This window comes from Megachile rotundata, chromosome 2 (genome assembly GCF_050947335.1).
Source record: "Megachile rotundata isolate GNS110a chromosome 2, iyMegRotu1, whole genome shotgun sequence".
In the NCBI taxonomy this organism is placed as follows: Eukaryota; Metazoa; Arthropoda; class Insecta; order Hymenoptera; family Megachilidae; genus Megachile; species Megachile rotundata.
The window spans coordinates 8,483,817-8,503,500 of record NC_134984.1 but is presented as its reverse complement, the minus strand read 5'-3'; the positions used below and the strand labels follow the sequence as shown (position 1 = coordinate 8,503,500).

Genomic DNA, 19,684 nt, shown 5'->3' with positions numbered 1-19,684 from the left:
CAAAATTTATTTGAGTTTATAAAACAAAACCTTCATTTATTTTTATGCTTATCACAAGTTAAGAATTAATACCCTAATTTATACTTAATAGACGTTAAGGATTAATAAGCTAATTTCTGCTTAACCTAAGCTAACAGTATAAAATTACATTATACCACTTCACTTTTGTATCATCACCAAGATAAATATGATTTACAAAAACATGAATTTAGTCTATGAAGAATGAAAATGATTAATTTGGGATCTTTAACAAGATGAATCAACTTAACATACTTCAATTTAACTAAAGTACTATATGAACCTGATTTAAATTAGTCGAAGTATCATTGCAAGAGAGTGCAAAACCATAAGTTCTTACACTTCAAGTACTAGAATCCCAAACTCGTTAACTTTAGTATCACTAAATGCTAAGATCACTTTAACTGTAGCACTCTCAATCTCCGTATCCTTGAATTTTAATATTCCTAAACCCAACAGACTCAAATCTGAAACTCTTACATCCCAAGCTCATAAACCCTGTTCCACTTGAACCCTGATACCCATAAACCTCAACACACTTGAGCTGTAGTGCTCTTAAACCCTAAACCCTTGGACTATAAATCTTAAAACTTTGAACCCTAAATGGTTAAACCCTAAAACCTATGATCCTTAACTCTTAAACTCTAAGCTCTTCAATCTTCAATCTTAACTCTTCAACTTCAGCTGCATGGATAGAAGAAAATTACTGCTTATTACTATTAGCAGAAAATTACTAAGAGTGACATCATGAAGTCACTATTCCTATGAATGAACATTTTTTCCGTGGAAAATTCATGTTACTCATTGAAGAAATTCTGAAAATTACATTAATAAAGATTGTAGAATTAATTTATGAAAATTCATTTTGAAAATTAAATCAATTAAAATCGCAGAATTAATTTAATTCTGAAAATTAAATCACAAGATGGATAAAATGCAAAGAAAATTCGGTTAAAATAAAAATAAAAAAAAGACGTTTGACTGAAGATATTCAGTTAAAGTAAAGAATTATTCGGACAAATTGATTTATAGTATAATTTATTTGAAGTTTAAGCTTGACCACACGAATCAGTTTGCATGACACGAAAGTTTATTGTTAGATGAAATTTCTTGTTGATAGAAGAAGCGGTAGGGAGAGAAGTTTTACGGTAATTGACATCTTCGTAAAACAAATGCTTACAAGAAGGATAATGATTGATTTATTACCATAGGCTTCACTTGCACACATAAATGTCTAATAATATTCTTTTGCATGGGACCTAACATCAGATGATTCACATAATTCAAAGAATCCAACAATATATGATTGATATTATTCATAGGATCTAACATTATATGATTCATATGATAGTACCTAACATCCTACGATTCATATAATTTATATAATCTAACATACAATTCATAATAATACAACTGTTTGTCAATCACTTGGAACAATCATATAAACCTTGTGACATCAACTGCAGAATACCTGCACTTTACTGTGATTTTTATTAAGCAACTTATTTTAATTCACCAAACCAGCTTTATACATCCCCACAAAGGTCTACTTACTTTATAGTTACAAAACCCAAAAACTCAGTCCACATTTCAAACTTTGAATTGTATGTTACAAGTCAATACACATAAATGAAGTGCAATGATATATGTATAAAGAAAAATAGAGTTTCCGATCAAGACATTTGTCACGCGAATTTTCGAACTTGTATTCATACATCAGTGAACCTCTGAGCCGTTTCGGAACCTTACAATATAAATAAAAGTTACCTCTATTCTAAGAAGTGTAGTTTCTCACTAAAAGTACCTCCCCCTGTGCGTTGCAGTATAACACTACATAATCACCTTGTAGAGAGGTCACTCCACGCCAAATCGATCACATTTGGAAGTCACCATTTCCGATTTTACTCTAATCGAAATATGTTGTAGTCCATGTGAAATTAAGGGGGGGTTTAAGTCATCATTTTGCCGGTTTCGAATTTGTTAAGGAATGACAAGCTTTCAAAGTTTGTAATTTTATCTCTAGATAAATGTAACACGTATGTTTTCATCCTTCAAAGTTTCAGCGATCATTCACTTTCGAGAAGTCATTATGTATCTATGATTGCAATACAATTTAGTTTAGTTTGTCTTCATTAAAAAACTGGCGCTTACATCGTATAAAGTTTGAAAAATAAGTATATCTTGTGGTATATCAAATTACTCCGAAAGTTTGTGTGCGTCCCTGACGCGCGATCTCGAAGACGAGACGAAAAGCTGAAGGCAGCAGCTTCACGATTTTTTCGTGACGAGTGGGAAACGAGATTTCGCGGTTGCTCGGCGTCGAGATGGCTATGCCAGAAGCGTCAAAATTCAGAATATTCACGTCGCCGTCGTGTAGGGTCCTTCTGGTGCACACCGGCAGCCTTGAGAGCGGCTCGCACAAAAAATATGTGTAATTAAAACTCGACGCTCCGGGGGATGCTCCGCGGAAAGGGAGAACGAAAGGGGTGAAAACGATAGAGACGTCCAGACGACGCGTGACGAGCGAGAGGTTAGAGAAGGAATAATCAACGACTCGAGGAGGAACAGTAACGATTTTTGATCCTATAGAGCGTTCATTCTTTCTTTCGGAAGAGCACTCTCACTCCAGGGGTCCAGCGTCTACGATCCATTCTTTTGACAATACTTGGTATTGTTCGGACCTTGGGTCCACTAATGTACGCAGGGTGTTCTGATTGATTTGGTCGATTATCCTCGAAATTGTTAGTAAGTAATATCTCGTGTTTCTGAAAAATACGTGTTATGGAATTTCGTTAATCTGTGCTATTATAAATATTTCAATATTTGAAGGATTCTTTTTTTTACGAAAAGATTAAAAAGCGGAATTTTTCGTTTCTCGATCATAGAAAGCTAAGACAAAGTAAAAATCCTCCTTGAAACTTACAACAAATGATTTGCAGTAATTAAAATTTATTTTTAATTAACTGAAATTTTTCATAATTAAAAATAGTTTTTGTTAAAAAATTTTTATTTATCAATATTAAATTTTAATAGAAAATAGTCTTTAATATTAAAAATTAATTAACTGAGAGTAGTACATAATAATAAGAATTAGATCGTTTTTAATTATCTTTAAAAATTTTTTTGTATAATAATTTTTTTGCAATGCAGCTGACACCGTACAATTGAAAAAGAAAGAGAGAACCAAACGGTGTACACGATATTTCACAATCCAGCTTCCTGAAATCAAAAAACAATATTTCTCTTTAAAACTGGTATGGTTGGTCAACGTATAGGTCAAAATTATTAAAAAATAACAGAAATTCGCTGATTGTTAGGTGTTTTTGTAAAGAGATTTAGAAACTAGTTGTCTTTTTAGTTACATATTGTGCTCGTGTATTATTTTGAAAGTATGTCAATAGTAAAAAAATGATTTCTGAATGAAAGTAACATTACAATGGAATAAATAACATTCGTATATAAATAATAAAGTATACAAAAGCTCAGTTGCTTTAAAATTGTTATGAGAAAGAATAAAAGCACCAAAAATCGGCGATTTATAATAATAAAGTAAATAAACATTCTTATGTGAATAATTCAATATTTGCAAGTTTAATTATCGTGAGGACATACAAAAATTTAAAAAACAGTAAAAGTCGACGATGTACAAAAATGAAATATATAGACATTTGTAAATAAATAATTAAACATCAACAAGCTTAATTAAACATCAAATGATTAAACATCTACAAGTTTAATTATTAAAATTGCATGAAAAAATGAAAACAGTAAAAAAACCTCAACTTATAATAAATAAACAACGGTATATAAATAATTAAATATCTGAAAGTTTAAAAATTTTGAAAAAATAAGATTTTGAAGAAATAAGAAACAATAGAAACAATAAAAGTCGGCGATTTACAGTAATGAAATAAATAAATATTCGGATAGAAATGAAAAATATCTAAATGTTTAATTTTTATTTTCTTAATAATCTAACAATTTAATTACTTTGAAATTATGATAAGAAAAAGTGAAGACAGTAAAAATTTGCAGTTTCAAATAAAGTTGTATACATAATGAAACAGATAAAAAATTCGTAAAAGACATTTTACGATTGGTATAAAAATAAATATTTATCGAAACGAATAAACAAATAAATGTACATTTTTCATGCTTATTAATGTATTCTGTCGTTCTTTTTCTGTTACATGTTGATGTGAATGACACGTTGGAACACCAAATTCTATGCGTCTCTAATGGAGCCCTCAGGCGATCAATATGTATTGTCAATATTTCAGGATTACCAGTATTTATTGACAATATTGTATCGACAATATACATACATCGATCCTGAATATGAGAAGTAGTGAATTTGGAAATTTGGTGAATCAGGATGTATGAATTTGGAAATTAGGAAACTTGGAAATTTGAATTTGAAAATTCAGTAATTTGGGAATTTCAAAATATGAAAGGACGAAAATTTGCAAGCAGACAAATGTTGAAATTTAGGAACTAGAAATTTAGAGATCTGGAAAATTAAAGATTTGGAAATTTAGAGAATTGGAAATTTAGAGATTTGGAAATTTAAAGATTTGGAAATTTAGAAATTTGGAAATTTGGAAATTTGGAAATTTGGAAATTTGGAAATTTGGAAATTGGGAAATTGGGAAATTGGGAAATTGGGAAATTCGGAAATTTGGAACTTTGGAAATTTGGAAATTTGGAAATTTGGAAATTGGGAAATTTGGAAATTCGGAACTTTGGAACTTTGGAACTTTGGAAATTTGGAAATTTGGAAATTGGGAAATTGGGAAATTGGGAAATTCGGAAATTTGGAACTTTGGAAATTTGGAAATTTGGAAATTTGGAAATTGGGAAATTGGGAAATTGGGAAATTTGGAAATTCGGAAATTCGGAACTTTGGAACTTTGGAAATTTGGAAATGTGGAAATTGGGAAATTGGGAAATTGGGAAATTTGGAAATTCGGAAATTTGGAACTTTGGAACTTTGGAAATTTGGAAATTTAGAAATTTGGAAATTTGGAAATTTGGAAATTTGGAAATTTGGAAGTTTAGAAATTTAGAAACTTGGAAATTAAGAAATTTCAAAATTTAGAAGTTTGGAAATTTTGAAATTTCTTTAAAAATTTGATAACACAAAACCTTAAAAATTTGAAAATTGGAAACTTTTGAGATTAAGAAGTGTGGGAATTTGGAAATTCAGAAGGTTGAGGACCTTAAAACTTGGAGATTCGGTACTTTGGGAACATTTAGAAAGTTAAAAATGTGATTATTTAAAAATTTGAAGATCTGGGAATATGAAAACTTAGAAATTTTTGGATTTAGAGATTTCATAACTTTAAATCTTTGAAGATTTTGGAATTATTGAATTTAGAAATTTCTTAATTTGACAATTGCAGAATTTGCATATTTGGTAATTTAAGAATTAATTACAATTAAATTACAATTGTAATCATATCACATTTATTTATGAATTGTACAATAATATATAACATTTTATTGATGATCTATACTGATAGCAAGTGCTTTGAAATATTGACAATTTATATCAATCATCCGAGGTTTCCATAACGCAAAAAATGCATTACGTCAGTTTTCCCTATTAGTATAATTTCTTTAATGTTCACTATAACTTGAACATTATCATTAATGTCATAATCCGACTAATTATTTATAATTATAAATATATCTGTAATTATATCTATAATTATAATTATCTCTCACGTTGAATTGAGGTTGCAATAATTTCCCTTCTCTCTTAGTAGACCTTTTATAATGTTATTTGTAAAAACCACCTGTTTTCGTTAGAAATCAATATTTTACACTTACATTGCATAATTTTCTCGTCACTTGAACGTGTCATTAGAGTGATGAAAAACGCTGTTGAACGTAGAACATGTTTCATACTGCACGCACCCAACATGTTTCATATTAGCTGCCTACGTGCTCCGATAGGAAAGTAATAATTATACTAAAGGAAGAAAATATATTTAACAAAAAATTGCTTTTGACAAATAAAATCCGAAATCTTTATATTTCAATGACGCATCAAAAATTATATTTTAACTTATCCGCACGAAAATATATTTATCTCACTATTTGCAGACTATTTAACTTTTCTTTTCAAACTATGAAAAGTTCTAATAAAAATGGATCAAAGAATTAATAGTTTCAAAGAAACAAACACTCTTCATTTAGAGCGAATAACTTTCTGGAGTACGCTAATTACCATTTCTTCTTTTACTGGTGAAAGATAATTAACCAGTTAACTGTGTCGCCGAAATCGAGCGATGACGAGTATACTCGTCAATCACAGAGTAAGTTGCGCTGGTAAGATATTGGATCAAAAAGATGGGTTTATTTTATAAAATTGACACTTTTATTACTAATGTATATTTATTTGGTTAACTTAAACATATATTACATACTTATTAGATGAAAAACACAATAAAAATTAAATGCATATGATAGACCATCCCTGAAGGGACCCTATCATAAATCAGCTTTCCGACTTTTGCTTTTGCTTTCCTTTCACGCTAACATCTAAAAAACGTTGTTGTCGCACATAAATAAATTCGTTGTGTGAACTGGTAAGCTGTTTCAGCCGGTGCATACGGGGACGCATGAGTTCATCGCAAATTATTTATATTTTTTATTTGTCTGTTTTATTCTGGCATGGCCTCAAAATATTCTAAACATCTTGAAATTTAAGATGACGTTTTGTTTTTCTCAAAAATTACAATTTAAATAGCCAATGGTCACTACTTTATACGCATGACGAGTATACTCGTCAATCACAGTTAACTGGTTAATACATTTTCCTCTAATGATACACTGTACAGAATATGAAGACAGATAATTCATTGCTTTCATACGAAAGCTTTAACTATGTTGCTTTGAGTATTTACCAAAGCAACAAAGTTATTCGCTGCAACCGAAATACAAAGTTGTTCACAACTTTTTGAAGCTGTCAGATTTTCAACCCATGTTTATCCTTCATTTCCTTCGTAGTTAAGTACTTCACCAGTTATGAATCCTTTTCGTATTTCATCTTTTAAATTCTTCTCTTATTTCTACCGACAGAATAAACTTCGCAATAGTTTAAGCAAATTCTTCGCAATTCGTTAAACGAAATATCTCGAATACCGCGACGCACAAAAGATTAACTCTTATCTCCTTCTCGATGCTCACGCAGGAAGAAGAGCAGCGAGCAATCAAGCAAAATGTGTGACAAAAGACTGTGCGCTTGCGAGAAAAAGGTGAAAGCACCTCAACCCCTGTTCATGAACCCAAACGACGAAAAAGTGAAGGTGTTGGAGCAGGCGTACGCCGAGTTCTCGAACGTCGAAAGCAAATCGTTGCTGAAGAAACACTTAACCCCAGAAATTTTCAACCGGCTGAAAACACGCATGACCAGCACCGGCTCTAATTTGATGGACGTGATTCAATCGGGTTTGACGAATCTTGACTCGGGTGTCGGCTTATACGCACCAGATCAGCTGGCGTACGACGTTTTCGCCGATCTTTTTGATCCCATGATCGAAGAATACCACGGCGATTTCAAGCCTACACACGTTCATCCTGATTTAGAGTGGGGAACGGCCGAGGAGCTGGGTAATCTTGATCCTGAAGGACAATTCGTGATCTCGACGAGGATTCGGTGTGCCAGGTCGGTTGAGGGATATCCTTTAAATCCCACGATGACGCTGAATCACTATCAGGACTTGGAGCAAAAGGTATGGAAGGACTGAAAGCTCGATTTTAATATGAACAGCACAGTGGATTAACGTCCGAGGCTCGGGGTTGTTCAAGTGTCAGCCTTTGAGCTTCCTTAAATCCTCGTTTTGTGTAGCGATGTTTGAGGACGCGTGTGTGGGTTATTTCTTCGGGTACAGGGAGGGGGACAATTTTGACTTAGGGTCTGTAAGTTGGGTTTCACAAAGTAGAGAGGAAAGTGAAACAGAAGGCTCCCAAGGAAGATAGTAAGTTTTGTGGAAAGCCTTGTTGGAAGTATATGTACTGTGTCACTGTGTTATTGAATACTAAGGGTAGAGATAACTAGAAGAGAGGCAAATACGGTAATTAAAAGAGGTAAATGAAACTTTGATGTTTAAGAGGACAAACTAAAAATTTATAACTAAAAGAACCAAATAAAAATGGGTAGTTAAACGAGAGGCAAATGCAAATTCATAACTAAACGGGGGAAATAAAAATTGGTAGCTAAACGAGAGGAAAAATTAATAACTAGAGAAATAAATAAAAATTGATAGATGACGTAGAACATCATGAATAATTAATATTTTTCATGGATTTTCGACAAATGTTCACATTTTCACCAAACTTATGACATGTTTTAGCGAAATTTATATTTAGCTATGAGATTCACAGAAAATTGATTAAAAATACAGTTTTTTAGGTATTCACAGATTTTCTTATAAATATTTTAAAAATTGTAAAATTCAATTTTCTCAAAAACAAAGCCAGATATTGAAAATTTCATTCTAGGATGCCGTGTATTTTTTATTAAAAATTTTATTCTAGGATGTCGTGTATTTTTTATTAAAAATTTTCAACTTTTATTTACAAATACGTAATTATTAACGTGACATGAATATTCTGTGCAGTAAATTTTATGGTAGAGTATTAGCAATAAATTTCTCAGTAGGAAGATTTATTTTTGAAATTGTTCTTCAAAATAGTTATTGAAAAATTCCGTAATTGAAAATTTAGAGCGGGATACGATATATGTAGGGTTAAAGTAAATATATATTTAGGGTAATATTAAAGTACTACAAATTAATTGAGCGTCGAAAGTTTCTATTTGTTTGTTATTACCTTTACGTCATCTTCGTGATAATTTTGCAAAGATGATTGTACGTAAAATTTGCTACTTCAGTAAATTGCATAAGTTGAAGAACTCCCGTGCATTTATTTTTTCCATTTTTTCAAAATTACAAAGTCATTATTACTTATAATAATGAACATTTAAATTGTCAAGGAACTATATTTTTTAATGATTCAACAGTTTTCAATTACGAAATATTCAGTATTTTTTTTCATAACCAGAAAATCAAATTCTTTCATCGGTTCAATATTTATTCCAATACACTCCGCCCGCACAAATACGCGTGCAGCTTTATGAATAACAAACCGTTCAATCCAAGCAGAGTGTTTTTTAATTTTAACAAAAACCTGTCCAAACTGTGTTCCTCGGCTAGTTGGTATTACATAAAATTAAATTTCCTTGGTTGTCTACCAATGCCAAACAAAAATCAATTTTATTCCAGACGTACTAAATTATAAAATTCAATGTCGTTCAAAGTTATTTGCGTACATTCATAGCTTCATAAAACTAATTACTTTGTGACTTCATGAATCGGTCATTGTGCTTTCTAATTATATTAGCTGATAGAATTAAGGGAAAATGAACGTACAAGGCACTATTATATGTTCTTACGTAATTAGCAATTCGAGTATTGAAGTATTAATTATTATTTTAAGTATTTATTATTTTTTATTGTTAATTTATTCCTTAAATATTATTTCACGTACTAATTATTATTAATTATTTGTAGTTAAGGTATTAATAATTAATGATTAGTAGAACAAGTATTAGTAGAAAAGCATCTTAAAATATAAAATATTTTAAGCTTTATAAAAAAGCAACTTCTTGTAATACGAAAGCGATTCAATCTGTATTGATACAAATACGTATCCATTTTTCGCAAGAAATATTAGCAGTATTTTACTTAAAAAATTTCAAATTTGTAAATTTTTAAATTTTATTTTCTCAAATGAAAAAATATGATTCTATATTTTCAATTTGTTTCTGTTTATCTCTCCAGAGTTATTTCTCTTCATCTCTGTGCGATCATCTTTCTCGTTTTATTCTTCATTCTGAAATAACTTGTAAGAGTCCACCACGACTCGTGACATTTCAGTGGCGCGACAAAATGGTTCCCGACTAACGCGGTAAAATGGCTTCTCACGCTCTGTACACTGTAAATTCTTTCCTATTTTTAGGTGAAAGGAATATTAAGTTCGTTAGAAGGCGAATTGAAAGGAACTTACTATTCTCTCGCCACGATGGATAAAGAAACGCAGCAACAACTGATAGACGATCATTTCCTGTTCAAGGAAGGCGATCGATTTTTAGAAGCAGCCAATGCCAATAGATTCTGGCCGACCGGTGAGTAATGGAACCCTCTTTGCCACTCTAACTTTCTTCAAACTTCAGCAGATCGGTCTCTGCTTTACTTTTAAAACTGTTCGAAAAATTTGTCGCTTCGTTGATTTTTCTTCGTCAGACGGCGTTGGAGATTATCTTTCATAAATAATTCGACGTCGGATTTCTTGGATATACATTAATGAGCGATTTACCTGTTATCTAACTTTTCATTTTTCATAAAAGAACGAAGCCACGTCAGTTAGTGGATTATGGATGGTTGAGTCTTTCGTTTAAAAAATACTTTATATTTGTTTTCGCAATCTTGCGTAAGCAGTTAATTTTGTATAAGAATAAAATCAGTTTTGTTCATCTTGCTAAAGTAATGGAAATATTTTCGTTAGAATGTAACTGATTTTGATCTGAAATTGATATGAGATTTCTGATTGCTATAATGTTATATTTTGTATTATTATCAAAATTTGATAATCAGATTATTAATCATAATGGAGATTTCATGTATAATCGCAATAACCTTACATTTTAGTTTATATTGAATTATTTTATGTTTTGGTTTTTTTTTAAACGGTTTCAATATAAGTATGTTACCTACGCAGAATTCTACATTTAATCTCCTATAATTTACGTAAGCGAACTCTTTTATAGTTACAATTATTTTTATTTACAAATATACTTAATGTATCACAGATACAATAATTTTAATAGTTAACAAGTAAAATATTCATTTAAAATGTCGAAAATGTTCTTTGAGTAACGTAACATTTTTAAATTCATTATTTTCTTTGAATACTATTGGAGTTCAGATGTTTCTGCTATTACCTACATTCTGCATACTGAAAATCTATAAACTCTAAAACTTATATTATTTATAACATAAAAATTTATATTTACCTAAGCTAAAAATAGTGATTAATAGTGTTTTATTATGTACTTAAAAAATCATCAAATTATTCTTCTGTTCGCAAATTGTCCAAATATTGAATCCTTTATATTATTTGCTAATTAATTTTAATGTACAAACCGCTTTCAAATTATTCAGCCATAAGCTACAAATATGTTTCAGTTAATAGAGATATTTTCTTGATGTGTTCATTACATGGAATTTTCCCTAACGTGTCAATTACGTGATACTTTCGATAACATCAACATCGTTCGTTTCGTGTCAAGCAGTTTTTATAAAAATATCACAGCTGTGATTAATAGTAAATTTATGGTAATCGAGCCGAAATTTGACGTATGTTCGTTTATTTTAGGGAAATTTTGAGGATTTGAACATTTTGGGGAAACAGAAATTTACGATTTAGAAATTTAGGGATATGGGTATTTGGGGACTGAGAGATATACGAATCTAAGAGTTTGGTGGTCTATGAATTGGAGGATCTTGGGATTTCGAATATTTGCGATATAGAGATGGACATTGAAGATTCAGCCATTTGGCAATCTAGAGATTTGGACATTTATGTACTTTGGATTCTATGTATTTATGAATATAAATGTCTAGGAACATATTTTTTGAAATCTTTAGATTCCAAATCTTTAGAATTTGGGAATCTACGAATATAGAAATCTAAAGATTTAACGATACAGGAATTTGCAGAGTTGAGACCTCTGAGATTTGAAGATTTACAGATATAGAAATCTAGAAATTTGATTCTTTAAAAATATGTGAATCGAGAAATTTGGAAGCGTAGAAATTAGAGGTATACAGGAATTTAGGGGCATTAATATCTGGGAGTTTAGGGATACAAGGGACTAGAAATTTGGGGATGGAGACATTTAGGTATTCATAGATTTGGAAACTTGAAAACTTGAAAATTTGAAAACTTGAAAACTTAAAAACTTGAAATCTTGAAATCTTGAAAACTAGAAATCTAGAAAACTAGAAAACTAGAAAACTAGAAAACTAGAAAACTAGAAGACTGGAAAACTAGAAGACTGAGAAATTAGAAGACTGGAAAACTAGAAAACTGAGAAATTAGAAGACTGGAAAACTAAAAGACTGAGAAACTAGAAGACTGGAAAACTAGAAGACTGAAAAACTAGAAGACTGAGAAATTAGAAGACTGGAAAACTAGAAGACTGAGAAATTAGAAGACTGGAAGACTAGAAGACTGGAAAACTAGAAGACTGAGAAATTAGAAGACTGGAAAACTAGAAGACTGGAAAACTAAAAGACTGAGAAACTAGAAGGCTGGAAAACTAGAAGACTAGAAGATTAGAAGACTAGAAGACTAGAAGACTAGAAAACTGTAAAACTGGAAAACTGGAAAACTGGAAAACTGGAAAACTGGAAAACTAGAAAACTAGAAAACTAGAAAACTAGAAAACTGGAAAACTAGAAAACTAGAAAACTAGAAAGCTAGAAAACGAAAACTAGAAAACTAGAAAACTAGAAAACTAGAAAACTAGAAAACTAGAAAACTAGAAAACTAGAATACTAGAAAAATGAGAAGAATTAGAAAAATTATAAAACCAGAACACTTGAAAACTTCCACTAGGTACTCGTAAGCAGTCTACCTTCACAATTATGCTGTGTCAATTGTTTGGTGTTGCCGATAATGTCATCATCGTTCACTCCACGTCAAATAGCTTTTATAAAAGCATCGCAGTAATAATTGATCGTAAACTTATCGTCGTGTTACGAACCGTAACAGATCGTAAGTGATCGCAATTACTGTGTGGACGTTCACGTAGCTGTGCATGTTTCATACGGTTTAAAGTCAACCGTGAATTCGAAATAACTTTAAACCGTCCGTAAAGCGATTCGATTAATCCTTGCCTCGAGTCAGCTTTAAACTTGGAATTGCTTTAAAGCATCTCAACGAGTTCTCTTCGAGCACGAGAGAACGTTTCAACTGTTTTTTCCTTCATTTTATTTTTGTGAAATATCTCTGTCGTGCTTGGATTTGTTGCAGTATTTTCCTCAAGGCTGAGTGGTTACTCTTTTCGTGGCAAAAACGAATTTATTTTATTCAGGATATTTAAATCGTATCACTATTTCAAGTCTTAACGCATGATTTCTATCAAATTATCAATTTAGGAACGTATCAATGCTTAGGAATTACTGAAAATAAGAGATCACGTGCAATTCATATTCGGGTTTTGTTAAAATTTTGATCACCTACAAAATTAATAGAAAATTATTTTTGAGGAAAAGGTAATGGTAATTTCGTTATACTTTAAAAATTATATCACAGTTATTAAATATTATAATTACAATTATAATTTTATAATAACACTAGCAGTGTACACTCGCTACGCGAGTAAAGTGAGTTTATTGTTTATCAATGCGAGAAATAACAAAGTTGTCGAAATTGGAAATCGAATTGCCTTTCAAATAATTATCTAACCACTGTTGTTCTTTGTCATTGATGGTTTGAATGTGAGGAGTACCTTTAAACGAACCTGTCTCAATTTCAAGTTGGTTGTCATGTGTCTTAGTTTGATAATTTGGAATTGGCTCCAAAAATTTTATGTCTGGAATTTCGACAGACAGACGTGGTATCTCGTTACTATTAAACGTTTTTCTTGTTAATAATACGTGTCTTAACAAAATGAAAGAGGAAAAAGTTTTACTGTTCTTTAATGCCGACATAATAGTGTGTGCACTTTTTTATATTTGCAGTATTCTTGGAGGAATGAAAATGACCCATAATTTTTTAAATGGAACTATATAGTTTTTCTTAGATAAATCGATTCTCTGAAATATTCTGAATAAAAAGTATTAGGGTATAATGGTAAAAAAAAACAATAATTTTTAAGACATTTTAAGTTTCTTTTTTAACATAGTATGCCATCACCTTGTTAATCAGTGATAGTGGATATCAACAAAATAACACAAACTTGCACACCTGTGGTCATAGACGAACATTTTGATACAATATGTGTAGGGGTGCACCTTGCCATCTTCTCACATGATTGCCGGCTAGAAACGGCTAAGCCGTTTTATATAAAGATTATAACGTGATACTAAAATGCTACAATTATGTAATATTGCATGAATATTTTTTGGTGTGATTATAAAAATGATCCACAAAAAATGTGTTTTATTTTATTTCTCCAAAATAGTTGGAACAGCAAACCACGCGAGCACATACAAAAAAATATTTTGTGCGTAAACGACTAACGAAATTTATACAGGATATCAGCGGTACAACTGGAAAGAGAATAACTCTGCATAAAAATGTAGGAAAAAAGGTAGAATAAAATTTTACATACAAGGATTTTTTGTAAGAATATTCGCCACATGTATATTTAATAAACACGTGCAAAATTCATGCCCAGATATTCTCGATTGCTATACGTTGTGACAACCAACGAAAGTAAGGTTTGTATGATTAATGCAAAGCGATTCGTAACATTACGAGCATTTACAAACGTGGGAAAAAATGATACTGTTGCAAAATTCTTTAAACTTGTATGACTTCTAAGCGAATATTTAAAGTGGAAATTTTCAAACGTAGTCTCATGTGAAATAATTTTACTGTTAATTTTTGTTATACTTTTTTCTTTTTGAAAAATTGCCTTTGTAGGTTAGGTTGTTAACCTGATATCTCGTATGTTATTGAAGATGTACAAAATACGATAATATGCAGGGTGTCCTAGTTGTTCGCTGCTAAATTTTATTGATATAGTCTATTGGTGAAAATAGAGAATGTTACATGAACATAGAGTTTCGAAAACCTTAATAAAAAATACAAGAATATAAAAAAGATTTGCTGCTCGATGTCACAAACAGGGTGATACAGTTTTCATAGAATTTTAGTAGCACATATAAATAAAAATAAGAGAGAATGTTTAGACGAACATAACTTCCCAAATTCCTGTATCCTTAAATCAAATTCTCAAGTTTTCTCATTTGCACGTTTTCAAGTTTTAAAGTTTTAAAGTTTTAAAGTTTTCAAGTTTTCAAGTTTTCAAGTTTTCAAGTTTTCAAGTTTTCAAGTTTTCAAGTTTTCAAGTTTTCAAGTTTTCAAGTTTTCAAGTTTTCAAGTTTTCAAGTTTTCAAGTTTTCAAGTTTTCAAGTTTTCAAGTTTTCAAGTTTCCAAGTTTCCAAGTTTCCAAGTTTCCGAGTTTTCAAGTTTTCAAATGTCCAAGTCTATAAATTCCTAAATGTCTCCATCCCCAAAATTTCTAAACTCTTGTATCCCTAAACTCCCAGATATCAATGCCCCTAAATTCCTGTATCCCTCTAATTTCTACGCTTCTAAATTTCTCGATTCACAAATTTTTAAGGAACCAAACTTCTATATCTGTAAATCTTCAAATCTCAGAGTTCTCAAATCGCTAATTCCCCAAATTTCGGTATCGTTAAATCTTTAGATTTCTATATTCGTAGATCCCCAAATTCTAAAGATTTGGAATTTAAAGATTTTCAAATCACTCGAACCCTAGACATCTATGTTCCTAGATATCTATATCCACAAATACATAGAATCCAGAATACATAAATCTCCAAATCTCTAGATTGCCAAATAGTTGGATCTTCAACATCCACCTCTATATCCCAAATATTCAAAATCCCAAGATCCTCCAATTCATACAACACTAAACCCTTAAATTCCTATATCTCTCAATCCCCAAATATCCCTAAATTTCTAGATCGCAAATGTCTAGTTCCCCAAATATTTAAGAATGTATGTTTATATAACACTTTTCTAGCATTTTTATTTATGGAACATACTGATAAAGTTTTACGTTAAAAACTGGAATACATTATATGTGGCACCGAAAACAAAGCAGTCCGAAATTAGTTTGCATTGTTGCTATAACTTTTTAATAAAGTGTTTAAAACCCTCTGTTAATATAACATCTTCTTCTTATTTTGTGTATGGAATATGTTGGAAAAGTTAGGTGGTGAGAAAGTTGAGTATCCTGTATGTACATGACCTAAATTAACTCAGGCAGTTTCTGAAATAAAGTACATTTTATACTTTGCCTACATAATGTGCATGTTATGGATTAAGTGATTAATACGAGCATTATGAATAATGCAAACAAAATCGGGTCAGGCATTATAAATAATGGTCCATTTATCACTTCGTTCATAATGTATATATATAAATTGCCGATTTGCGATTAGGCAAAATGTTAACACGTTTATTGTTAATCCAACGTTCATTACCTACGGTAAATGCTGGTAAATGCTAGCAAATATCTTTTTAATGCTTGCATTTGTATAAGTACGTTAAAACTGAAATATAATATGTACAAATTTATTAAAATAATATTTTTAATTAAAACTTCTTGTTTTATTTTTAAGAGATATAATTAAAGGGAATGTATTTATACAAGTTTATTATTTAATTTTCTTTGTTTGTGAAATATCTACTTTCACGTTAGGTTATGTCAGTAACAAATTTAGGTTAGGGTTGTAATTATAACAATATGAGGTATAGTAAAATTTTGAATAAAGTATATTAGACAATTAATACACCCTTACAAAACAGTTACATGAAAATGCTGTAATTTCTTAAGATACTGATAGTACTATTCCGGCGAAGTACTAGCAGTAAAAAAATAGAAATAATACAGGTTGCAATCAAATAATGAATGAGTTGCGATTTTAGTAAGCATGTCAATTCAATACATTAATATGAATTTTTTAGAATTTAATTTTCAATGTCAGAAGTAATCAAATACTTTCTTTATGAATTCTGATGAATTTATAGAAGAATTAGAGGAAAAGTGGTAGGAAGGGACATTTTTATTTTGTACAAGACATAAAATAAGTGAAAAATTAGTCAACTTCTGATTAATATTATGGGGACCAAAAAGTAATCAGCAGAATAGTTTCCATCATTCTCTAACATTTTTTTGCCAGCGTAATAGCAATTGTTCGATTCTCTACTTCAAAAAAGTCCTTCGATTTTTCATTGCAAAACATTAAGTCATCGAAGAAATTTTGAATACTTTTCGGTTCCCCTGATATCATAAGGATATAATTTGATTATACTTTTAAGTAGCATTATTATTTTTTTTATGTCCCTTCCATCATTTTATAAACAACTGTATTTTGTCCCTTATATAAATTCGTGGTATTGAAAAGGACATCGATGCTTATAAAAAAGCCATATAATACAGCATTGGCAAATGGCGACTATAAAAACACACACATGACACTATAGATTGCATTAAAATATTCTGATTTCAAATTGTATTAAACGAAATTATGAACGTATATATTATGAACGAATACAAAGATTATCATTAATTCTTTAATTTTCACATTATCTCAGTATTCAAATAAATACTAGGATATTGCTGAAATACCATAGAATATTGTTATATTCGATATTATTGTGTACTGTTATGTTGTGTTGTTATATTACAAATATTGTTATTACACCAAAATTGACATCAAATTACACATCTGTTCAGAAGCAGATATAACTTTAAATGAATAAAACAATTCTTCTCTAGTTTCGTTAAAAGATAGAATATAATGTTTTAACGCTTTGACTGCCATGTCACCCACATGTGGGTGGTATTTCAATTACCATGCAGATGGTATGGTAATACCGTCTACAATTTATATTATTAAAAATATGTCCTTTTATCTAAGTGAAAATACTCTTATTAGCTACTTGTAACTATGACACATAAATATAAGAAGATACTATAAAAATATTCGGTAAGATTTGTTAAAAATGAAAATGTTACCGAATGCAATTTTCAGTTATTTCAGTGTGACAGTTCATGTGTTAATAATTTAAATTTAAAGAAAACACAACACTAATTTATAAAACTAAATTAACTCAAAAACCAACAGCGAGGTTTATGAAATATATAACTTTTATTAATATCAGTAACGAATTTTTGAGTGTCATAATGAACAAAAGAAATTAAATGCAACTTTTAATCATGTCCTTCTCATAAATATTGCAGCCAGATTGAAAATCTAACCACTAATTCGTAGAATGTTAGCAATAATGATGGTAAACTTAAATAATTATTGGTTCAGATGATAAAGAATAAATAAAGAAAGAAGTACGACAGCATTAACAATACTCGGAAAAATTTCGAAAAAAAATTTTACATTTGTTATTGAAGAACTTCGACTGTATATTGCTGATAAGGATGGTTTGCTATTGCGTGCTATTACATACGTACACACGAATACTGTTTCAAAATGAAAAATTATTGATTTGGTCATATATTTTAGATATCTCTGTCAGCCTCTGTTACTTTTCAGTCACCTGCCGATTATCTACTATTATTAATGTATTCGTAATAAATTATTGCTGAGCTGAACTATTGGATTCTGTGGACTTCCACTAATGTGTTACTGCATACTAAATACTGATAAACTTTCATCAATATTCGAGATCTCTGATTGTACTGCTAAAATTGCTAACTATTATTGATCTGTTATTTAACTTTATTCTTTTACATAAATTAACAGATAAAAATAAAATATTAGTTGCTAGTATTAAATTTCTGTACCTCAGTAATAAAATGCGGACCTGGTAGTTATACTTTTCTGCAAGAGCAGTACCTAAAAGTACAATAACAGTTTTAAGAATAAAATAATAGTTTTTAGCAGTTAAAACTTACATACGATTCCCCAAAAGTCGTGATACATAGACGAGTGATGATTTTGCAAACAAAAATAAGTTGAAAAGAAAAAATAACACTTTCTTTACATGTGCCTTCGTTCTTGTAAATTCTTGAAAATATTTGTTGAGGAATGTGTTTACAATAATGAAAATGACAATTACCGTACTAATTTGTTTAATTTAATGGATTTCATAAATTGGTAAAAGAAACTATTGATAAAATTACTGTTATTATTCAGACCTATTTGATATTGATATTTATGCACATATTTATCGCATATATAATTACACTTATTACAAATAAAGTATTTTCATCTCTCAAATTGATTTTTTTATTAAATTATGAAAATAATTATACTAATACATACATAATATTTGGAACAGTAATAATTAGGGCATGTCACGAATATTCTTCCATTACTACGCCATATGAATATTTTTAGATTTTAATTAATTTAAAACTTCTACACAAAGAATTCTTATTTTTCAATTTTTAATTATGTTTTTCAAATTTAATTTTGCTATTGTTTTTATGTATAATGATTATTATTTTTAGGATATAGATGAGGATTATTCAAAGGAATACAAAGTACACTATTATGAATAACTTGCATTGAAGTATTAGATTATTATATTCATTAGTTTGGCGCAATCTTATTATATTAAAATGCAGTATACAAGGTGTACCAATAGTTGTATGCATTTTTAGGTATATCCAATAATTTTGAGTAAGATTATTTGAGCAAAAGAATTTCATGTAATATTCCACAACAGTCAACAACTACAATGTAAGAATTTTAGAATACTAAATTTTCTGCAAAAAATTGCGATTACTTTGACTTTTTTGAATGACACTATATTTCTAACCACCGATTTACCTAATACTAAAATAAATTCAATTTATTATTGATCTGTGCCT

The 19,684-nt window shown here is 30.0% G+C and overlaps 1 protein-coding gene across 3 annotated transcripts in view; it reads left to right on the top strand.

The window, feature by feature from the left end:
* The first annotated feature begins 2,332 nt into the window (after nt 1-2,332).
* LOC105662834 (arginine kinase) overlaps nt 2,333-19,684 on the top strand; it is a 92,101-nt gene continuing 74,749 nt past the window's right edge. Inside the window, exons 1-4 of one of the 3 annotated variants that reach the window (XM_076539846.1) lie at nt 2,333-2,548; nt 2,632-2,763; nt 7,217-7,757; nt 10,045-10,210. In XM_076539846.1, coding sequence (XP_076395961.1) covers nt 7,245-7,757; nt 10,045-10,210 — 679 coding nt within the window. In that variant the 5' untranslated portion in view covers nt 2,333-2,548; nt 2,632-2,763; nt 7,217-7,244. Of the gene's footprint in view, nt 2,764-7,216; nt 7,758-10,044; nt 10,211-19,684 lie in introns of all 3 variants that reach the window. The other 2 variants (XM_076539835.1, XM_012288362.2) reach the window with 2 other exon arrangements.